The 16,290-nt window shown below is 37.3% G+C and overlaps 1 protein-coding gene across 1 annotated transcript; it reads right to left on the bottom strand.

Annotated features, from left to right (window-relative positions):
• Positions 1-525: 525 nt before the first annotated feature.
• On the bottom strand, positions 526-14,898 carry ABHD10 (abhydrolase domain containing 10, depalmitoylase). The gene is given in 6 exon segments (XM_060009880.1): positions 526-1,332; positions 5,993-6,130; positions 6,538-6,649; positions 12,212-12,395; positions 14,695-14,865; positions 14,868-14,898. Coding segments are annotated over 6 exon segments (981 nt in total). The 3' UTR covers positions 526-987.
• Between the last annotated feature and the right edge of the window lie 1,392 nt (positions 14,899-16,290).

The raw sequence follows: 16,290 nt of genomic DNA, 5'->3' as shown, positions 1-16,290 counted from the left end.
CCTGCTGATGCAGGGGACGCGGGTTCGAGCCCCGGTCCGGGAAGATCCCACATGCCGCGGAGCGGCTGGGCCCGTGGGCCATGGCCGCTGAGCCTGCGCGTCCGGAGCCTGTGCTCCGCAACGGGAGAGGCCACAACAGTAAGAGGCTCGCATACCGCAAAAAAAAAAAGAACTTTGTATTTCCCTTTCATATTTTCTTACTATCTCTACACTTTAGAAAGCCCTCTGATTTAGATGGCAATCACTTGGCTATTTGTACTTAAGCCACATATTAATAGAACAGGAATGTTTCTGCAGGTAGGTGATAATATAGATTCATTTCTTCTTTGGAATATGAAATCTGAATATGAAAATATTACATCATTGCTTAAGATGAAATTCCCCCAGTTAACTATAAGACATATAGGCCAAAATTTAAAGTGATATATATCCTTTATATATCTGTAAAGTTTTGAGCCCTTAAAAAAGAATAACCTTGATTTTAAGTTCAAATATAACATGCAGAATATAATATATAAAGTAATAGCTTTATTTTGAACTTTATTATGCTTCAGTCATTTCTCTAGTCATTTTAGATTTATTTCAATAAACATTTTCCTATATCTTGTAAACTGCATTTTAAAATCAGAAATAATTTTGCAAATCTCCATATACAATGATACCAAACAAAAAACAAAAAAATCAAGTTTTATTAGCAATTCTGGCACAGTTAACATAAGCATTAGAAGGTAAACATCTCTTGAATAAAAAAATAGGAAATATTTTAATGAAAAAAATCAAGGATTGAAGGAAGAACATTTTTCAAACAGCAGCTGGCACTTTCTTCACAATCTGAATCACTTGTGCAAATACACCATTAAATACTCACATGATATCTACAAAGTAGAGATAAGAGAAACAAACCTTCTAAATATCAGGGTCCTTCATCTGTTATCCAGCTTCCATCTTCTGGATCCATTACTTTACATTCCAACTAAAACTGTGATTCTAGTTAACTACAGTTGAAAGCTTATCAATTAAGTCATCAATAGTGTAAACGAGCAGTTGAATGTCTGCTTTTTCCTTCATTCGGTGATCACTATTCTTTCGGAGGATGACATCTACATCTGTGCTGACTACTCGGTCAGCAACCTGCATGGACGTATGCCATGGTACAATGTCATCCTTCATGCCGTGGAGCAATCTTATAGGGCAGTTCACAGGAATAGGACTATGTAACAAGCAGTAGTGCTCTGCTTCTTTAATGACACTGTACTGAACGCGATAAAATCCTTCTTCACTGTATTTTGATGGCATGGACCACACACCTTTCATCTCTATTTCCTTTCTTACCTATTGGGAAAAATGAGGAAAACAAAAGTATTTATGCAACATTAACACATACAATAGTCTTAATTCAAGAAAAGCAGTCTTTGAAGAAGGGGAAAACAGATAAAAATATAACGATGATAATTATCAGTAATTAATTACTATGTGCGAGGAGCTGTGACAAGTATTTTCCACATAGTATCTCATACGATCCTGATACTATCTGTTCTTATTTCATTTTTACAAAAGAGGATATTAAAGTTAGAGTAATACATATGTTTAAAGTTGAAAGGTAGTTAACTGCTGTAACTAGGATTCAAACAGATTTAACTAACTTTAACGTGTAATATCTTAAAAATCAGGTATTGCTTCATTCCAACTTGAAAGGGAAAATGAAGGGGAGAAAAGTACAATAATTTCTTGGAATCAGCACAGGTGGCATTCATATTACATAAAACCAAATCTTGGGAATAAAAATTGTTTACATTTAAAAACCATGAAACTGAAAGTGCATATACGAGAAGTTAGTAAAATGGGGATGGGGTGGGAGAAGGAGAAGAAGAAAGCATAGTGCTAAAAAAGAAAAGTAAGACAGTGGTTATTCTGGGGCAACCATACACACCCAATTTTATCCTGAATATTAAAAAAATGTAGTTTTTGCCTTTTAGAGTTCTATGGAATGAGAAAAAATTTGTTTGTTGTTGTGGATGACAAAGAAGTCTTCCAAATACTTCCTGAAAACTGAGCATGGTATCATTTCTACCCTTAAAATAAAACGCTGGGTATTCTTTGATTCTTGAAGAATTTCTATTTTTTACATTATAATTTGTCTTAAACAATTTTTCTAGTTAAAGTAACATATACTCATTATAGAAACGTGGAAAATATAAAAAGCATAAAAAGGGACTTCCCTGGTGGTGCAGTGGTTAAGAATCTGCCTGCCAATGCAGGGGACACGGGTTCAAGCCCTGGTCCAGGAAGATCTCACATGCCGCGGAGTAACTAATCCTGTGTGCCACAACTACTGAGCCTGTGCTCTAGAGCCCATGAGCCACAACTACTGAGCCCTCGTGCCACAACTACTGAAGCCCACATGCCTAGAGCCTGTGCTCCGCAACAAGAGAAGCCATGGCAATGAGAAGCACACACGCTGCAAGAAGAGTAGCCCCCACTCGCCTTAACTAGAGAAAGCTCACACGAGACCCAACGCAGCCAAAAATAAATTAAATAAATAAAAAACAAAACAGGGCTTCCTTGGTGGCGCAGTGGTTAAGAATCTGCCTGCCAGTTCAGGAGACACCGGTTTGAGCCCTGGTCCGGGAAGATCCCACGTGCCGCGGAGCAACTAAGCCCGTGCGCCCTAGAGCCCGTGCTCCGCAATGAGAAGCCACAACAATGAGAAGCCTACGCACGGCAGGGAAGAGCAGACCCCGTTCGCCGCAACTAGAGAAAGCCGGTACACAGCAATGAAGACCCAACGCAGCCAAAAATAAATAAATAAATAAATTTATTAAAAACAAAACCAAAAAACTCTACCTTTTTTTTAAAAAAAAAAAAGCATAAAAATAAATAAATCACCATAATCCTATTTCGTGGATATAACAACCATTATTATTCTGGCTTATTTCCTTCCAGTATTTTTCTATATGTGTTTGGTTTTTATATATACAATATGTAAAACACTTAGCTATTACAATTCATATACAGTTTTCAGCGCTGGCTTATTTATTCAATATATATATTTCTGGGTTTTAAAAGATTCTATTAAAAGCTTTTAAAGGCTGCATAATTGTCCACTATAATGCATCTAAGATAATTAACTTGACCATTCCCACACTGCTGAATACTTCCATGAACATCTTTGAACATAAAGGTTTATATGCATATAATAAATTCTTTGGAAAGATTATCACAACTTGAACTAGTAAATCAAGATGTAAATAGCTTTAAGCCTCTTGCAACCATATAATATGAAGGGCATTTCTGTCTAGAAAAACAGATGGACATCTTATCAAAAATAAAGAAAAATATAAGGAAAGAAAAGCTACATACAACATATTTCAAAAATTTTGTATTTAAATTTTCAATGAAAACATTATGATTTTTCCACATTTAAAATTGTTGACTTATTACAAATACAAAGAGGCAAAAATGAATTTCAACAGTAAAATATGTATGATATAATCTGTGTACTTAGGAATTTTAATGTCTTTTATAAAATTCCAAAAAGATTTGATTCAGTGTAAAAGCTGTATATCTGAAACCTAGACTTCTAAATATCTATATCCAAATGATTTAAAATTAGTGGAAGCCTAAAAAAACTATAAAATATATGAACCTATATTAGTATCATGGGGTACTTTGCATTAAAGCAACATATGAATCAAATATTTAAAGTAAAAATGATATTCTGTTACCTTCAAGCTACTCATGACTGTTCCTGAATTGGTAATTTCAGTAATAAGAACTTAGTCTCATTGATTATTAGATGAAGTGGGAACTATGTTAATTACTGAGACATAATTAATAATAGTTGTATTTTAAGCATCATTGCCCACCCCAACTAGCTCTGTTATCTGCTATTGAGTTGAATGAATATTGTCCATTTGAAGAACAAACTTAACAAAATCTTATATGTCCCAAAGCCTCAGAAAGTACAGAAATAGCAAAAACAGTATTAATCAGAGAAAATGTACAATATACATAATTTCTACACCAAGAAGAAACTAACAAGGCAATGTGGCTGTGAAGCTTAGACTCCAACAGCTGTGCAACCTGCCTGACGCCCTCTACTGTCCAAAGAAGCAGACAATGATTAGAGTTAGTTAAGAGGTAAGTCAAGTTCCTACATAATGAGTAATGCTGGGTCTTAACATTCCCAGGGCTAAAGAAGACAGTAAAAACCTCCACCTCCATTCCCTTGACACTGCTAGTACTGGCTGTCTATGTGGAGAAGAAGAGATAGTGGTCCTAGTGTCTCTGCTCTTTCTTTACACATGCTTTTAAGTTAATAAGGGTCAACATGTTTCTGTTTAAGGATTTTTGCTGGTCTGATTTAGGATTAGCAAAGATGTACCCTGATTTGCAGGCTATAGATCTTCTCAGTCACTTACAGGGTATCTACCATATCTTCCCTCTGAGTGACGGATACACACACATAAAAATAAATGTACACAGATCTTGTCATTTACCAATAACCTCCCAAAATTGTTTAATCAATTCTTTTCCAGTAGGCCATCTTCTTGAAATAATTTCCTATCATGAGAAGCACTGCATGACTGAGTTAGAGAACAGAGTAAGGGGTCCAAGGTTTACATGCAGAAGGATACAATGGTAGGAAAAATTAGCAGCATGAGGACATGGAGCAACCATGTATAAGAAACAATCAAGAAAGTGAAAACAATTCAGAAATAGGAGGTAAGTGCAAAGAAGATCAGCTTTGTAATTTCAGCTCTGATAGGAAATCATATGAAGAACCTGACTATGCAGACAATGCCATTCTTAAGGAAATGGAAAGGACAATGTTAACTAAGAATAAACAGAACAGAGAGTACATGGCACTGAATTCAATGCCGAACTTGAGGCAAATTCAATGACATTCCACCATTCAACACCACACAGGCTTTTTTTCTTCTTTTGCTTTTCTTCCCCCTCCTGCTCCCCCACTCTGTAGAGCAGTGGTTCTCACACTTCCCCTGCGGGCTTGGTTAAAACAGATTACTGGGCCCCACTCCCAGTTTCTGATTCAGCTGGTCTTGGTGAAGCTCAAGAATATCCATTTCTACAAGTTCTCAGGTGATGCTGTTGCTGCTGGCCTCGGGCCTGCACTTTCTGAACCACTGCTCCGACTGTTTTTCTTTCTGCTAGGGTCTTAGTCCCACAAGTGAAATTTAGAGCCCTAGGAAACATATGCCCAAGGAGAACTTAATTGATTGCAAAACAAAAAAACAACATACACAAAAATAAACAGCTATTACCCACCATTTTTTTTTTATCCTTGCAGACAACTGAAGTGCTTAAACGTATGTCCAATAATAAAGTATAATAAACGAATTCCCTTCCCAATTATTCCAGAAACCTTATTTCTATCATGAGTTACTGAAGAACATGCTAATGGTGAAAAGCACCTTCTTTTTTTAAAGGTGAGAATTAGGAGTAGAAAAAGAATGCTAACTTAGTATCTAGGCCAGGAATGGCAAGTCTCATCTTCTGTGTATGACTGACAGTGTGTGCTCAGATAACTCTTCTGAGAGAGGATCTGAGGCTTTCAGGCTAAAAAAAAAAAATAGTTTCATAATTGATTAGCCGTCTTAACATGGTCATAGAATAGGTACTATTTCCCAGAAGCCACAAAATAAGACTAAGAGTTCCAAAAAGAGATCACGATGTATAATTCAAATAAACAAATGTGGTTAATAAAATGTTGCTAAAACAAGAAATTTAAAGTGTGATTTCATTCATGTGGCTCAAATATTTGGCAAAATGATTTGAAGGGACTGTGAAAAAAAGAAAACCTTAAACAGGAGACCAAATAGTTAAAGAAGGCAAAGAAATGGTATACAAAAAGGCAGTTAAGACAAAATTTGGGCCAGTGTAACAAGTCAAAGGACAGATGACACATGAACAAAATTCAAAGAGGGAGCAAAATGACAGGAGGGATACACGGAGGTTGCCTGGGACTTACCTCAACAGGAAGCTGATTAAACTGTGTCACTAGGCTATCCACAGCTGTCGCTACACCAATAAGAGCAACAACCTTTTGTGGCCGTGCGATTGCAGCATGAAGCATAAGCCATCCACCGAGGCTAGATCCAACTAGTATCTAAAAATAAAAACATGTAGTTTTAAAGAGGAATTTCTTTTTCTTTTCTGTAAGGCAGTGAATAATTTCATAGAATGTATATACTTTCTTTCTCTATATTCATTGGCTCCCAGACTTTTAATATTTGGCACAAAGTAAAATTAAGATTATGATTACATTTTGTTAAAGTATTAGGTTTATAATAGAGAATAAACTAGACAAATAAAATTTGTAAAATGAAAAGTAAAATGCTACCTTCGTTTTATGAGAAAGTGAAAATAATAGAACTGATTGATTTGATATTGAAATATAAAAATGGATTGTTAAGACATTTAAAATATTAAATAAATTTTCACATCTAAAGAAACAGCTCAAATGTCATGAGGTTGCAGTCAACAATTATCATCATATTTAACAAAAATAGTCACCTGTGGTCCTTCAGCTAAGTCATCAATTATAGAAAGAACATCTTTTCTCCATTTTCCCACTGTGCATTCTTCTAAGTTACCATCTGAATTTCCAACTCCTGAGTAATCAAACCTGGAAAAAGAGAAAACATATCTATATTTAGATATCTATGTATTTGCTTCTCTAATTTTTAAGGAAGACAGCACATTAATCATTATTACAATGTCTAAAATATATTAAAGTAAAACTGTGAAGTCAATATGTATTTCAGCAAATCCTACTGTCTTAACCTTCAAAGATCTCTCATAGCCACTTACTTTCTCACCTCCTCCACTGCTGCCAGCCTGGTCCAAATCACTATCCTCTCTTGACTGAACTAATGCAAGTCTCCTAGTAGATCTCCATTTTCATTTTTCACCCTCAAAGTCTATTCCCCACACAGTAGTCAGTGATCCTTTTAAAACAAAAATCATGTCTTGCACAAACCTTCCAAAGGCTTTGTATAATCTTCAAATAAAATCCAAAGTCCTTACCATCCTCTAGCCCCTAACTACCTCTCTCATCTCATTGCTTACTGTTCTCTCTCCCTCCCAGTTGTATCCTTACTTTCCTTTTTGAAGTTAATGGAATATAGCACCCACATTCCTGCCTCAGGAGTTTTACAACAGCTTCTCCTTCCACGTGGACTACTCTACTCCAGATATCCACTCAGATTGCTCCCTCACTTCATTTAGGCCTTTGGCTCAAATGTTACATCTCCGTAAGTCTTCTCTGACCATTCAACCTAAAGTTGTGCTTCTTTCATCATTCTCTAGCTCCTTACCCTGCTTTATTCTCTTTATAGCAAATATTGCTACCTGACAATATACATATTTGATTATTGGTTTGTGGTCTATCTCCCACACTAGAATGGAAGCTCCATATGGGCAGATTGTTTTGTTCACACTGCTTTCCCAGTGCCTAGATCAGTCCCTTGCACATGGTAAGTGCTAAGCGTTATGTTTACTCAATTAGTAGAAGGAAAAGAGAAGTCCAGAATCAAATTCATCATCACTAGCTCCTCCTCTTGGTTTTCTTTCCTTCCAACTTCCTAGTTCCCCAGGCTCAGAGTCTGTTTGATCTGTGAACTTTACCTCTCCTTCAAGGTCTCAATTCAATAAATCATGAAGTATCATACCACTCCTGCAGACTGCCCTAAACCCTAGTCATACTGAACTACTCCCAATTCCTGGATAAGCCCTTTCCTAACTTTGAGACTTTGCATGCTGTTCCACTGCCTAAAAAGCCTTCATTCCCCATTCAAACTCCTAGTCATCCTTTAAGTCATGTCACCTCCTTTGAGGAACTTTCTTTGACAGAATGTGTCGTTTAGTAGTAGTAGGTCACTTTCTTTGTACCCAATTAACACTTTTTTTTTTTTTTTATGTGGTACGCGGGCCTCTCACTGTTGTGGCCTCTCCCGTTGTGGAGCACAGGCTCCGGATACGCAGGCTCAGCGGCCATGGCTCACGGGCCCAGGCGCTCCGCGGCACGTGGGATCTTCCCGGACCGGGGCACGAACCCGTGTCCCCTGCATCGGCAGGCGGACTCTCAACCACTGCGCCACCAGGGAAGCCCCCAATTTAACACTTTTCATATTGTGTGTTGTAATCAAGTTTTAAATATATGTCTCTGACTAGAATGTCAGTTCTTCAAGGGCAGACTGTTTTATTTCAAGTTTGTTTTTCCGCAGGGTATAGAACACTGCCTGCCCTGTACTATCCTCACTCTCTCATTTTTTCTCACATGCACCCCTTTCTCCTCAGTTTGGTAAGACTGGTGTCTTGGTGCAGGTCTTTCTCATCTTAAACCTCCCCTATCACAGCAGCCTCCTCATTGTGTCATTCTTTCTCCAAATGGACCTACTTTATACTGTCAGGTTTTGTCTGACACATTGTATTGATATGACATTAATTTCAATGCCTTCCTGTGATATATAACATAAAAATTTAGTGCTTTAGCCTGTTTTTAAAGAACGTATTTTAGTCATCTCAGATTGACCTTTTATTTCTTCTGATGAAACTACTGCTTTAGTCAAACTGATCAACTTGCTGTTCCTAAAAAAGACTACGTTTTCTGTCTCTGTTTTACGCTTCACCCATTTCCTTCAAGTGGAATATCTTCTCCCATCACCTTCATTACTAATATCCCCTCTCAGAGCTTAGTCCAAATGAAATTTTGCTGGAAAGACTTCCCAGACAAGCTGGAAAAAAAAAAAAAAAAAAAAACTCTACCTAATGAAACTTGGATAGAATTCACTTTTATTAGTCACAATCATTTTATTATATCCTGCTCTACAAGACAGCTTATGTATTTGTGTCTCATCATTCCTATGAGACTGTAAAGATCCTAGAGGGGAAATACCATCATCTTGTTTTTGTTTCTGCCTTCTCCACAGTGGCTAGCATGTGAACCTCACACACTGAGTACTATAATACATATTAAATGAATAGAAGTAGAACGTAAAAGTATAAAGAACTATTTTATTTAAATTTAAAGTATTCAGTATTTTTCTGATTCTTAAAATCTGGTGAAAACTATTAAATCCTAATGTTTTTCGTGTACTTGAAGAATATATATGTGATATATAGTGTATACTCATTTTCTTAGAGATAAGGGGTTAAAAAGTGATGGAGGGACTTCCCTGGTGGTGCAGTGATTGGGAGTCCGCCTGCCAATGCAGGGGACACGGGTTCAATCCCTGATCCGGGAAGATCCCACATGGCACAGAGCAACTAAGCCCACGTGCCACAACTGCTGAGCCTGCACTCTAGAGCCCACGAGCCACAACTACTGAGCCCGCATGCCACAACTACTGAAGCCCGTGCACCTAGAGCCCATGCTCCACAAGAGAAAACACCACAATGAGAAGCCTGCCAATCGCAACAAGGAGTGGCCCCTGCTCGCTGCAACTAGAGAGCCCGTGTGCAACAACGAGGACCCAATGCAGCCACAAATAAATAAATAAAATAAAATTTAAAAATAAGTAAATAAAAGTGATGGAGAAAGAAATTAAAATTAGGTATGAAGTGAAGTGGTTTTGGATCCTAGGGAAATAGCGTAACAAGGCAGCTACTGAAGTCTAAATCACGGTTATTATTTCTCCTCAATCCAGGGGATATAGAAGACAGATCAGGGAGAAGAGGGGAGAAAGACACCAACTAATTCTCCTCTAGCCCCCTCCGTGGGCAATCACACATCTCTACTTGCTGTATTTTGTTTACAGTTGCCTTCCAACTACATGGTGAAAATGCAAAACAGATGTAGAGGGCCTTCAAAAAGGAAAATATAAACATTCAGTGATACTAATAGGTGACAATATAGTTCATTCTTGCTGAACCCTAACCAAGTGACAAAGATAATTAAAAAACATTCAGCAGTTTAAAACTTTTAAACATAGTAATGCAATTCTGTCTTAGCAGCCCCAATACTCTGGAACATATTCCCAAATCTAAAATTTTAAATTTTATTAGAAATAATTATGAGAGAAGACCAGCCCTAAAACCATGTGTTTCTGAGCTCCGACTCACTCTTATTTTAGGCATGGTGGCAGGATATTAAAAAACCATTTACACAGAACCGTATGTACTATTCCTTGTGTAATATACAGAACTAACCATTTCCTCATTCAAGATCTAAGTTTCACAGACAAAATCACAACAAAAGTAAACTGAGAAATTGGGAGTATAAATAGAAGATAAAATCTCTTATAACAAGTTAAAATGCAATCAGTAGCTAATAGTGATTAGATTGAAATGAAGTTTGATGAAAGCAAATAAAAAGGAACCTGATCAAATTAAAAATTGTAATGAAGGGCTATACTTTATAAAGTTTTATAAAGATACACTTAGGCTACATTTTAATACAGTATCACATAATTGTCTGTATACATTATAATTTCATTCTCATTACTTAATATACCTTTAAAAAGAAAATTTATTTCATATGCATCCAAAATGCAGAAAACCCCCTTATATGTCCTGTAGGGAGCTAGGAACTGGTTATAGCTCTCATAGTCTCAATTTAAATTCGAGAACTGATAAAATGGGGATTTCTTGAGTCAAATTCTTTTGGGGACAAAGAAGGAGAATGGTGGCAAGTTTTCTGATATCATCATGTTTTGCTCAGGGTAGTCCTCCCCTTCCTGGATAGCTCTTCCTTCTTACCCAAATCCTAACTATTTTTCAGTGTTCCTTTATAAAGTTTTTTCTATCTACTTCGACTCCTAGTTTTCTCTCACCTTATACAATTTAGTATCCGGCTCTTTGACATAATCACATTTTGATGAATAGTTCTGTCTAATTTCCCATATGTATTTTATCTTGCATTTCCCCACCCTGATTAAAAGATCCTTACAGGCAACGACCATGTTTTATAATTCTTTGTATATTTCACAGCACCAGTATAGTGCTAGAAAGTCTACCTGTAAAAAATACTCCAGAGTTCTGATCATGAAAATGAAATAATTCAGTTAATTTGATAACAGGAATAAGACAAAATTCATACAATTGACATAATTTTTGCTAATATATTGAATAGATAAAAGTCTTATTTTTAATTCTAAAAGTTTAAAAATTTTTTGTTTCTAATTATTTTTTATTTTATTTCTAAAAGCTGTATTTTCTAGACCTATTGAGTGAATGTTAGTGAAACTCTTCTAAAAACTAGATAAATAGATTTTTAGGTTGCTAGTGCTAGAAAAGAATTCAGAAATTATCTTTCGTCCAATCTCCTCCTTTTTATGATGAAGAAAATAGGTCCAGCATTTATTAACTGACTCATCTCATCAGTTATTGCTAGCATTAATTCTAGAGCCCATGTTTCCTGAATTCCAGGCCAGTGTTCTTTTTACTAAACCATACTATCTCTTCTGGCAAATCAGGCGCTAAATAAATGATTGTTATAAGTAAACAAATCTAATAACAATGTAAACACATGATTTTAGTAAAATAATTATCAGTATGAAATATTAGGAACTGTGAAATCAAGTAGTAAACAACACATCTCCTTATTTATGCTTATACATATTCAGGCTACAGAAGTGAAAGAAAAGAAACTCAGTGGAAATGCGAATTATACAATATTAATTTTACAATACTTTTAAACACATATATTATTTTAAACTACATATTTTAAAAGGAAATAAACAGTGGTCAAATAAATGTCCTTAAGTCCCCAAAGGAAAACCACAATATAATTACGAGATTACAAAAAAGCCAATTAGTATACTGGTTTGTTGTCATGTTAGAATATTGTTTCTAAAGAGCTAAGTTACCACTAGTTTTTTTCTGCCACCATTGTTGGTGTGGCACAAAGACCTTTATTTATTTATTTTTGTTTTTTGTTTTGTTTTGGCAGCGTGGCTTGTGGGATCTTAGTTCCCAGACCACGGATTGAACCTGGACCCTCAGCAGTAAGAGCTCGGAGTCCTAACCACTGGACTGACAAGGAATTTCCCACAAAGACCTATAAAAAAGGCCTTTTAAAGGCTGCACTTTACAAGAACCCTAAATAACAAGATGAAAGTTTACAGACCATTAAAATAAATTAATCCATAAAAATGCTGACATTTGTTCCAGTTGGTTAGAGCAGAAGTAATTCTCTACTGCCATAGTAAATGGTAGTAATATTTTCTCTAAAATGTGTTGTTCCTACCTTATATAGGCGTGACCTAGAGATTTGCAAAACTCCTCAATCGCCAATGCTTTTGTACCATTCATATTAGACATATAGCCAGGGATGAAGATAATTCCTGGACTTTTGCCTTTTAGCCTCTTATAAGCCAGGTTTGGAAGGTCTGGTCGACTAAGGAAAGAGATTGATGTCTTTTGTCTGCAAGCTAAACAAAATACACAAAACATAGTTTGCAAACACAGTTTTTCGAAAACCATACATATTTTTAATCTTAACTTTCTTAACTCATCAAATTGATGTCAAATACTATTTCCATTTAATAGAAAAAAATACAGATGTGAAGTATTAAAGTCACAAGTCTGTGCATGGTATCTTTTAAAATGTCACAATCAGTGTCTTCTCTGAGCAAGGTCCAATCAGGATTCTTCCAAAATACACAATGAGAAGGAAATTTGAAGGCAACAAAAGACACAGAGACTTGTCAAAAATGTTTTTCTGTTGCTGCTATATCATCTGTCCCAAATAGTATCAATCAACATTCAGATTTACCTACACTAGTTTTAGCCCTTTCTTGTGAGATTTGTCTTCTTTAAAATTTTTTTTAATGTTTAAGGGATTTCACATCCTCTACTTTTTAGTGGGGAGGGGGAGAAACAAGTTTGGTCTGCCCTTGGGAAGTTGTTTCAAAGGTAGAGGTGCTGTGCCCCTTTTATTACTGATTCCCTCTCCACCCATAAAATCATGGGCCATGGTAACAGCCAATCGTGATTCCATATCTGCTGAGGCAGGTTCAATGAGCAGTTTCCTTACAAGTAACCTTGAATAAGTGCATGATAATACCATTTTTGGAAAAAGATTTCTCATAGGACTCCCAATCACTGTGTTTTATTTGTTGGCCTGGTTTTCTGTGAATGGTACACACAAATCTTAGTTCAAGTACAAAGGCACAATGGGTAAACCTTACAAGATTGTTCCATTTCATTATTTTTAAAGTTCCTTCCCTACTGTAAAATCAATACTTGCTCTTAAAAAATGTAAAGACATTTTAAAAAAAAAAGTCATTTATAATCCCACTTTCTTCTTCCAAAGAAACTAGGCTTGTGTACTCCCTTAACAGTCTTTTTCTGGACCAACGGAATCTCTTTTTTATTACATGAAACCTTTCTCTACTTTATTGTGGCTAATTAAAACTTCTCACTCTCTTCCATGTAAGCTAATAAAGTTTTCCTCATTTTGGATCTGAGAAGTTGATTTTTTTAAAAACTGAATTAAAGCCCTTAAAGCTATCCCTTTTATATGTAATCCTGTTTCAGAGTTTCAATGTATAGTGAAATATGCCAAATTTAAAACTTTTAGTGAAAAACAAGGCTAGTAGGAGCCAGTTATGTTGGTTGACAGATTGCAGCAGCAAAAATTTCATTTCCCATTTCCTTAGCACTCCAAACTTCCTTCATATCCTCTCTTCCATATTACTTTCCAACAGGAAATTCTCCATGAGATAATTACAATTTGTTTAATCTTGGTGAGTTATAACATTATATCCGTGAAAGATCTTCGCACTGCAAGAATTAGCTCAAAGCCTGGGGCATAAGTGTTCAATGAATGTTTACTAAACAGTAAAAGAGTATCATATTCTAGTTAATGTAATGACATACTATACTTTGCTAGAAAAACAGATATATAACAGCCTTTTGGTTGTGTACAATTAAATGTAAGTTAAACTGATAATATGCTTAAAATTTTTAACTCAAAGGGTATTTGCCATGACAATTCCCATTCCAAGCACGATGCATCTGACAGCTGTCTGGCAAGGGTGTGAACACAACAAAACAAAAAAATAAAAAGACATAATTCAGAAAGACAGACTACATATATGGGAGTTGGGAGTGGAGGTAGGGTGGGACGGAGAAGAATCAAGCACAAGGAACGGAAATATTCAGGGGCTCTAATTTTTCGTCCAAATTCTAGTTTCCTTTGTAGAGTAATGACTACGGTTTTTACTGGGCTTCGATCATGGAAAAAAAAAAAGAACAAAAAACTAGAAATTAGGCTTGATAACGGCGTTTATACTTTTCCAAAGAAAATGTTCATACTTTAAAATCGCTCAAGTCAAGGGAGGGCAGGTCTAAGCATCTTAACAGTCACGATCTGTAAACCCTTTAGAACTAGAAGAGAAGAGCAAAAGCAACTAATAATCAAACGCATTAAATGCACATCTTAATGTTTCCTAATGTTGGCGCTTAACAAAGGGGAGGCGGGCAGAGAGGATCCTTAGACTGCAGAGCGTAACGCCACCAACGGCCCGGGCTGTCCAGAATACCCCAGGGCCCGGCAGAGCTCTCCTCACAGCCTTCACCAGAATTGTCGAAAGCGCCTAGAACTGGGGTACTGAGAACCGGGGAAGGGCATTTCTGAACGGGGCGCCAAAAACGCATGGCACAGGAACTGCCGGAATCCGGGATGTTCGAAAGTACGCGTCCTACTCCAGCCTTTCGGACACTGACCTGGGAGCCACCGTGGCGCCCGCTCGGCCTTCGGTGCAAGTAACGTGCTGAGCCCACGGTGGAAGCCGAAGGAGACGGCCATCCAGCCCCACCTGCGACAAGGTACCCAAGAGGGCAGACCCACCCTCGCCATCTTCCCAACAGCCCCTGCGCCCCGCGCCGACCTACAGAGACGCACAGCGCCCAGAAACTGAGCTTGCGCATGCGCCGCCCTCTGGAAGACGCAACTTGGTAAACAGCGCCTGTCCGAGTTTCGACCCCCGGAGAGCGCACATGCGCAGAGCGTCGTCGCTCTTCCCAGCCTTTCGCTGTTGGGCTGTTCTGTCGGGGAGGTGCGGTCTGTGAGTTTGGGATGTTTTGAGCGCCCTCTGTAGGCTGCTTTCTCGGTGGGTAGATACCCCAGGACTGGAAGCGAGGAGAGTAACCCCACCCACCGTTCCTAGATAGGAAACCATCTCATCATCCCGATGACAGTACGGAGCTGAAACATAAAGTGCTAGACTTGCTGCGTTACAAGTAGTTCTCACCCCCTGACAGTTTTGACCTGTACCGGAAATGGTTTGAAGATCTGACCTTAATCCTGCTTGTATAAACGCCTGGAGTGGAATCGAACTTTCGCCGCTCCTTCGCCCTTATAAAGTTTGTTTTAGCTCTTTGTATGCCTGACTGTTGAAATACTCTGACCCCTGTCTCATACTATACGCAAAAATAAATTCCAGTAGATAAACGGTCTCAACAGAAGAATAAAACCGGAATAGTTCTGTTCACCCTGCTCCTAGAAATGATCAGAAAAAATATATAATTCCAATAAAATTGGCCAACAGCTGTGATAGGCAGTTCATATATGTAAACATGATGATCAACCTCACTAACTGAAAAATTGGAATTAAAAAAATAACCCATGCCATTTTTCCTACCCATCAGATTGGCAAAAGTTAAAAAGAACAACTATTGTTCTTTTTAACCTTTTTCCGGCAAGGAAGCTGGGCAATGGGCACTCATGTATGGTTGGTGGGAGGGTATACTGACAAACTCTTTTTGTCAAGTAACCTGACCACCTATGGCAATTTAAAATATGCATCATTTTCAATGCCCTTTGACCCAATGGCCCCAATTTGTGACTATCCTATAGAAAATACTAGTTTATAAGGATGCATATTATCTACTAGAGCACCACTTTTAGAGGCAAACAGAAGAAAAAAATGGAATGGCCAATTTAAAAAAATGGTTGAATAAACTGTGGTACAAGGCTTTCTGGATTCCTGCTCTGACACCCTTCAAAGCAATTCTTGGAGGCCTCAAGCATCAACAAGTAAGGACTAGTTTTTTTTGTTGTTGTTTGTTTTCTATTTCAAAGTTACTGTAGCTGGTTTAATACTGGATACAGTGAATCCAGCCTATCTTTGGAGTCTTGAGAACCTGTCCTATTAGAACACACCAGAAAAGCTGGATAAATAAAAACTTAATAGATCTCTTTCTTGAGAGGTGTATTGCCAGAAACACCTCCTTGACAGCTGCTTGATTTAGCAACTTTCTCCAAAAGCTGCTGAGCTATTTTGCTAGTTCTCCGTTAAGTCTGTTGTAGACTCTAAAGTG

This window comes from Delphinus delphis, chromosome 4 (assembly GCF_949987515.2).
Source record: "Delphinus delphis chromosome 4, mDelDel1.2, whole genome shotgun sequence".
In the NCBI taxonomy this organism is placed as follows: domain Eukaryota; kingdom Metazoa; phylum Chordata; class Mammalia; order Artiodactyla; family Delphinidae; genus Delphinus; species Delphinus delphis.
Note: the sequence above shows the minus strand (reverse complement) of the source record. Positions and strands in the feature narration are given on the sequence as shown.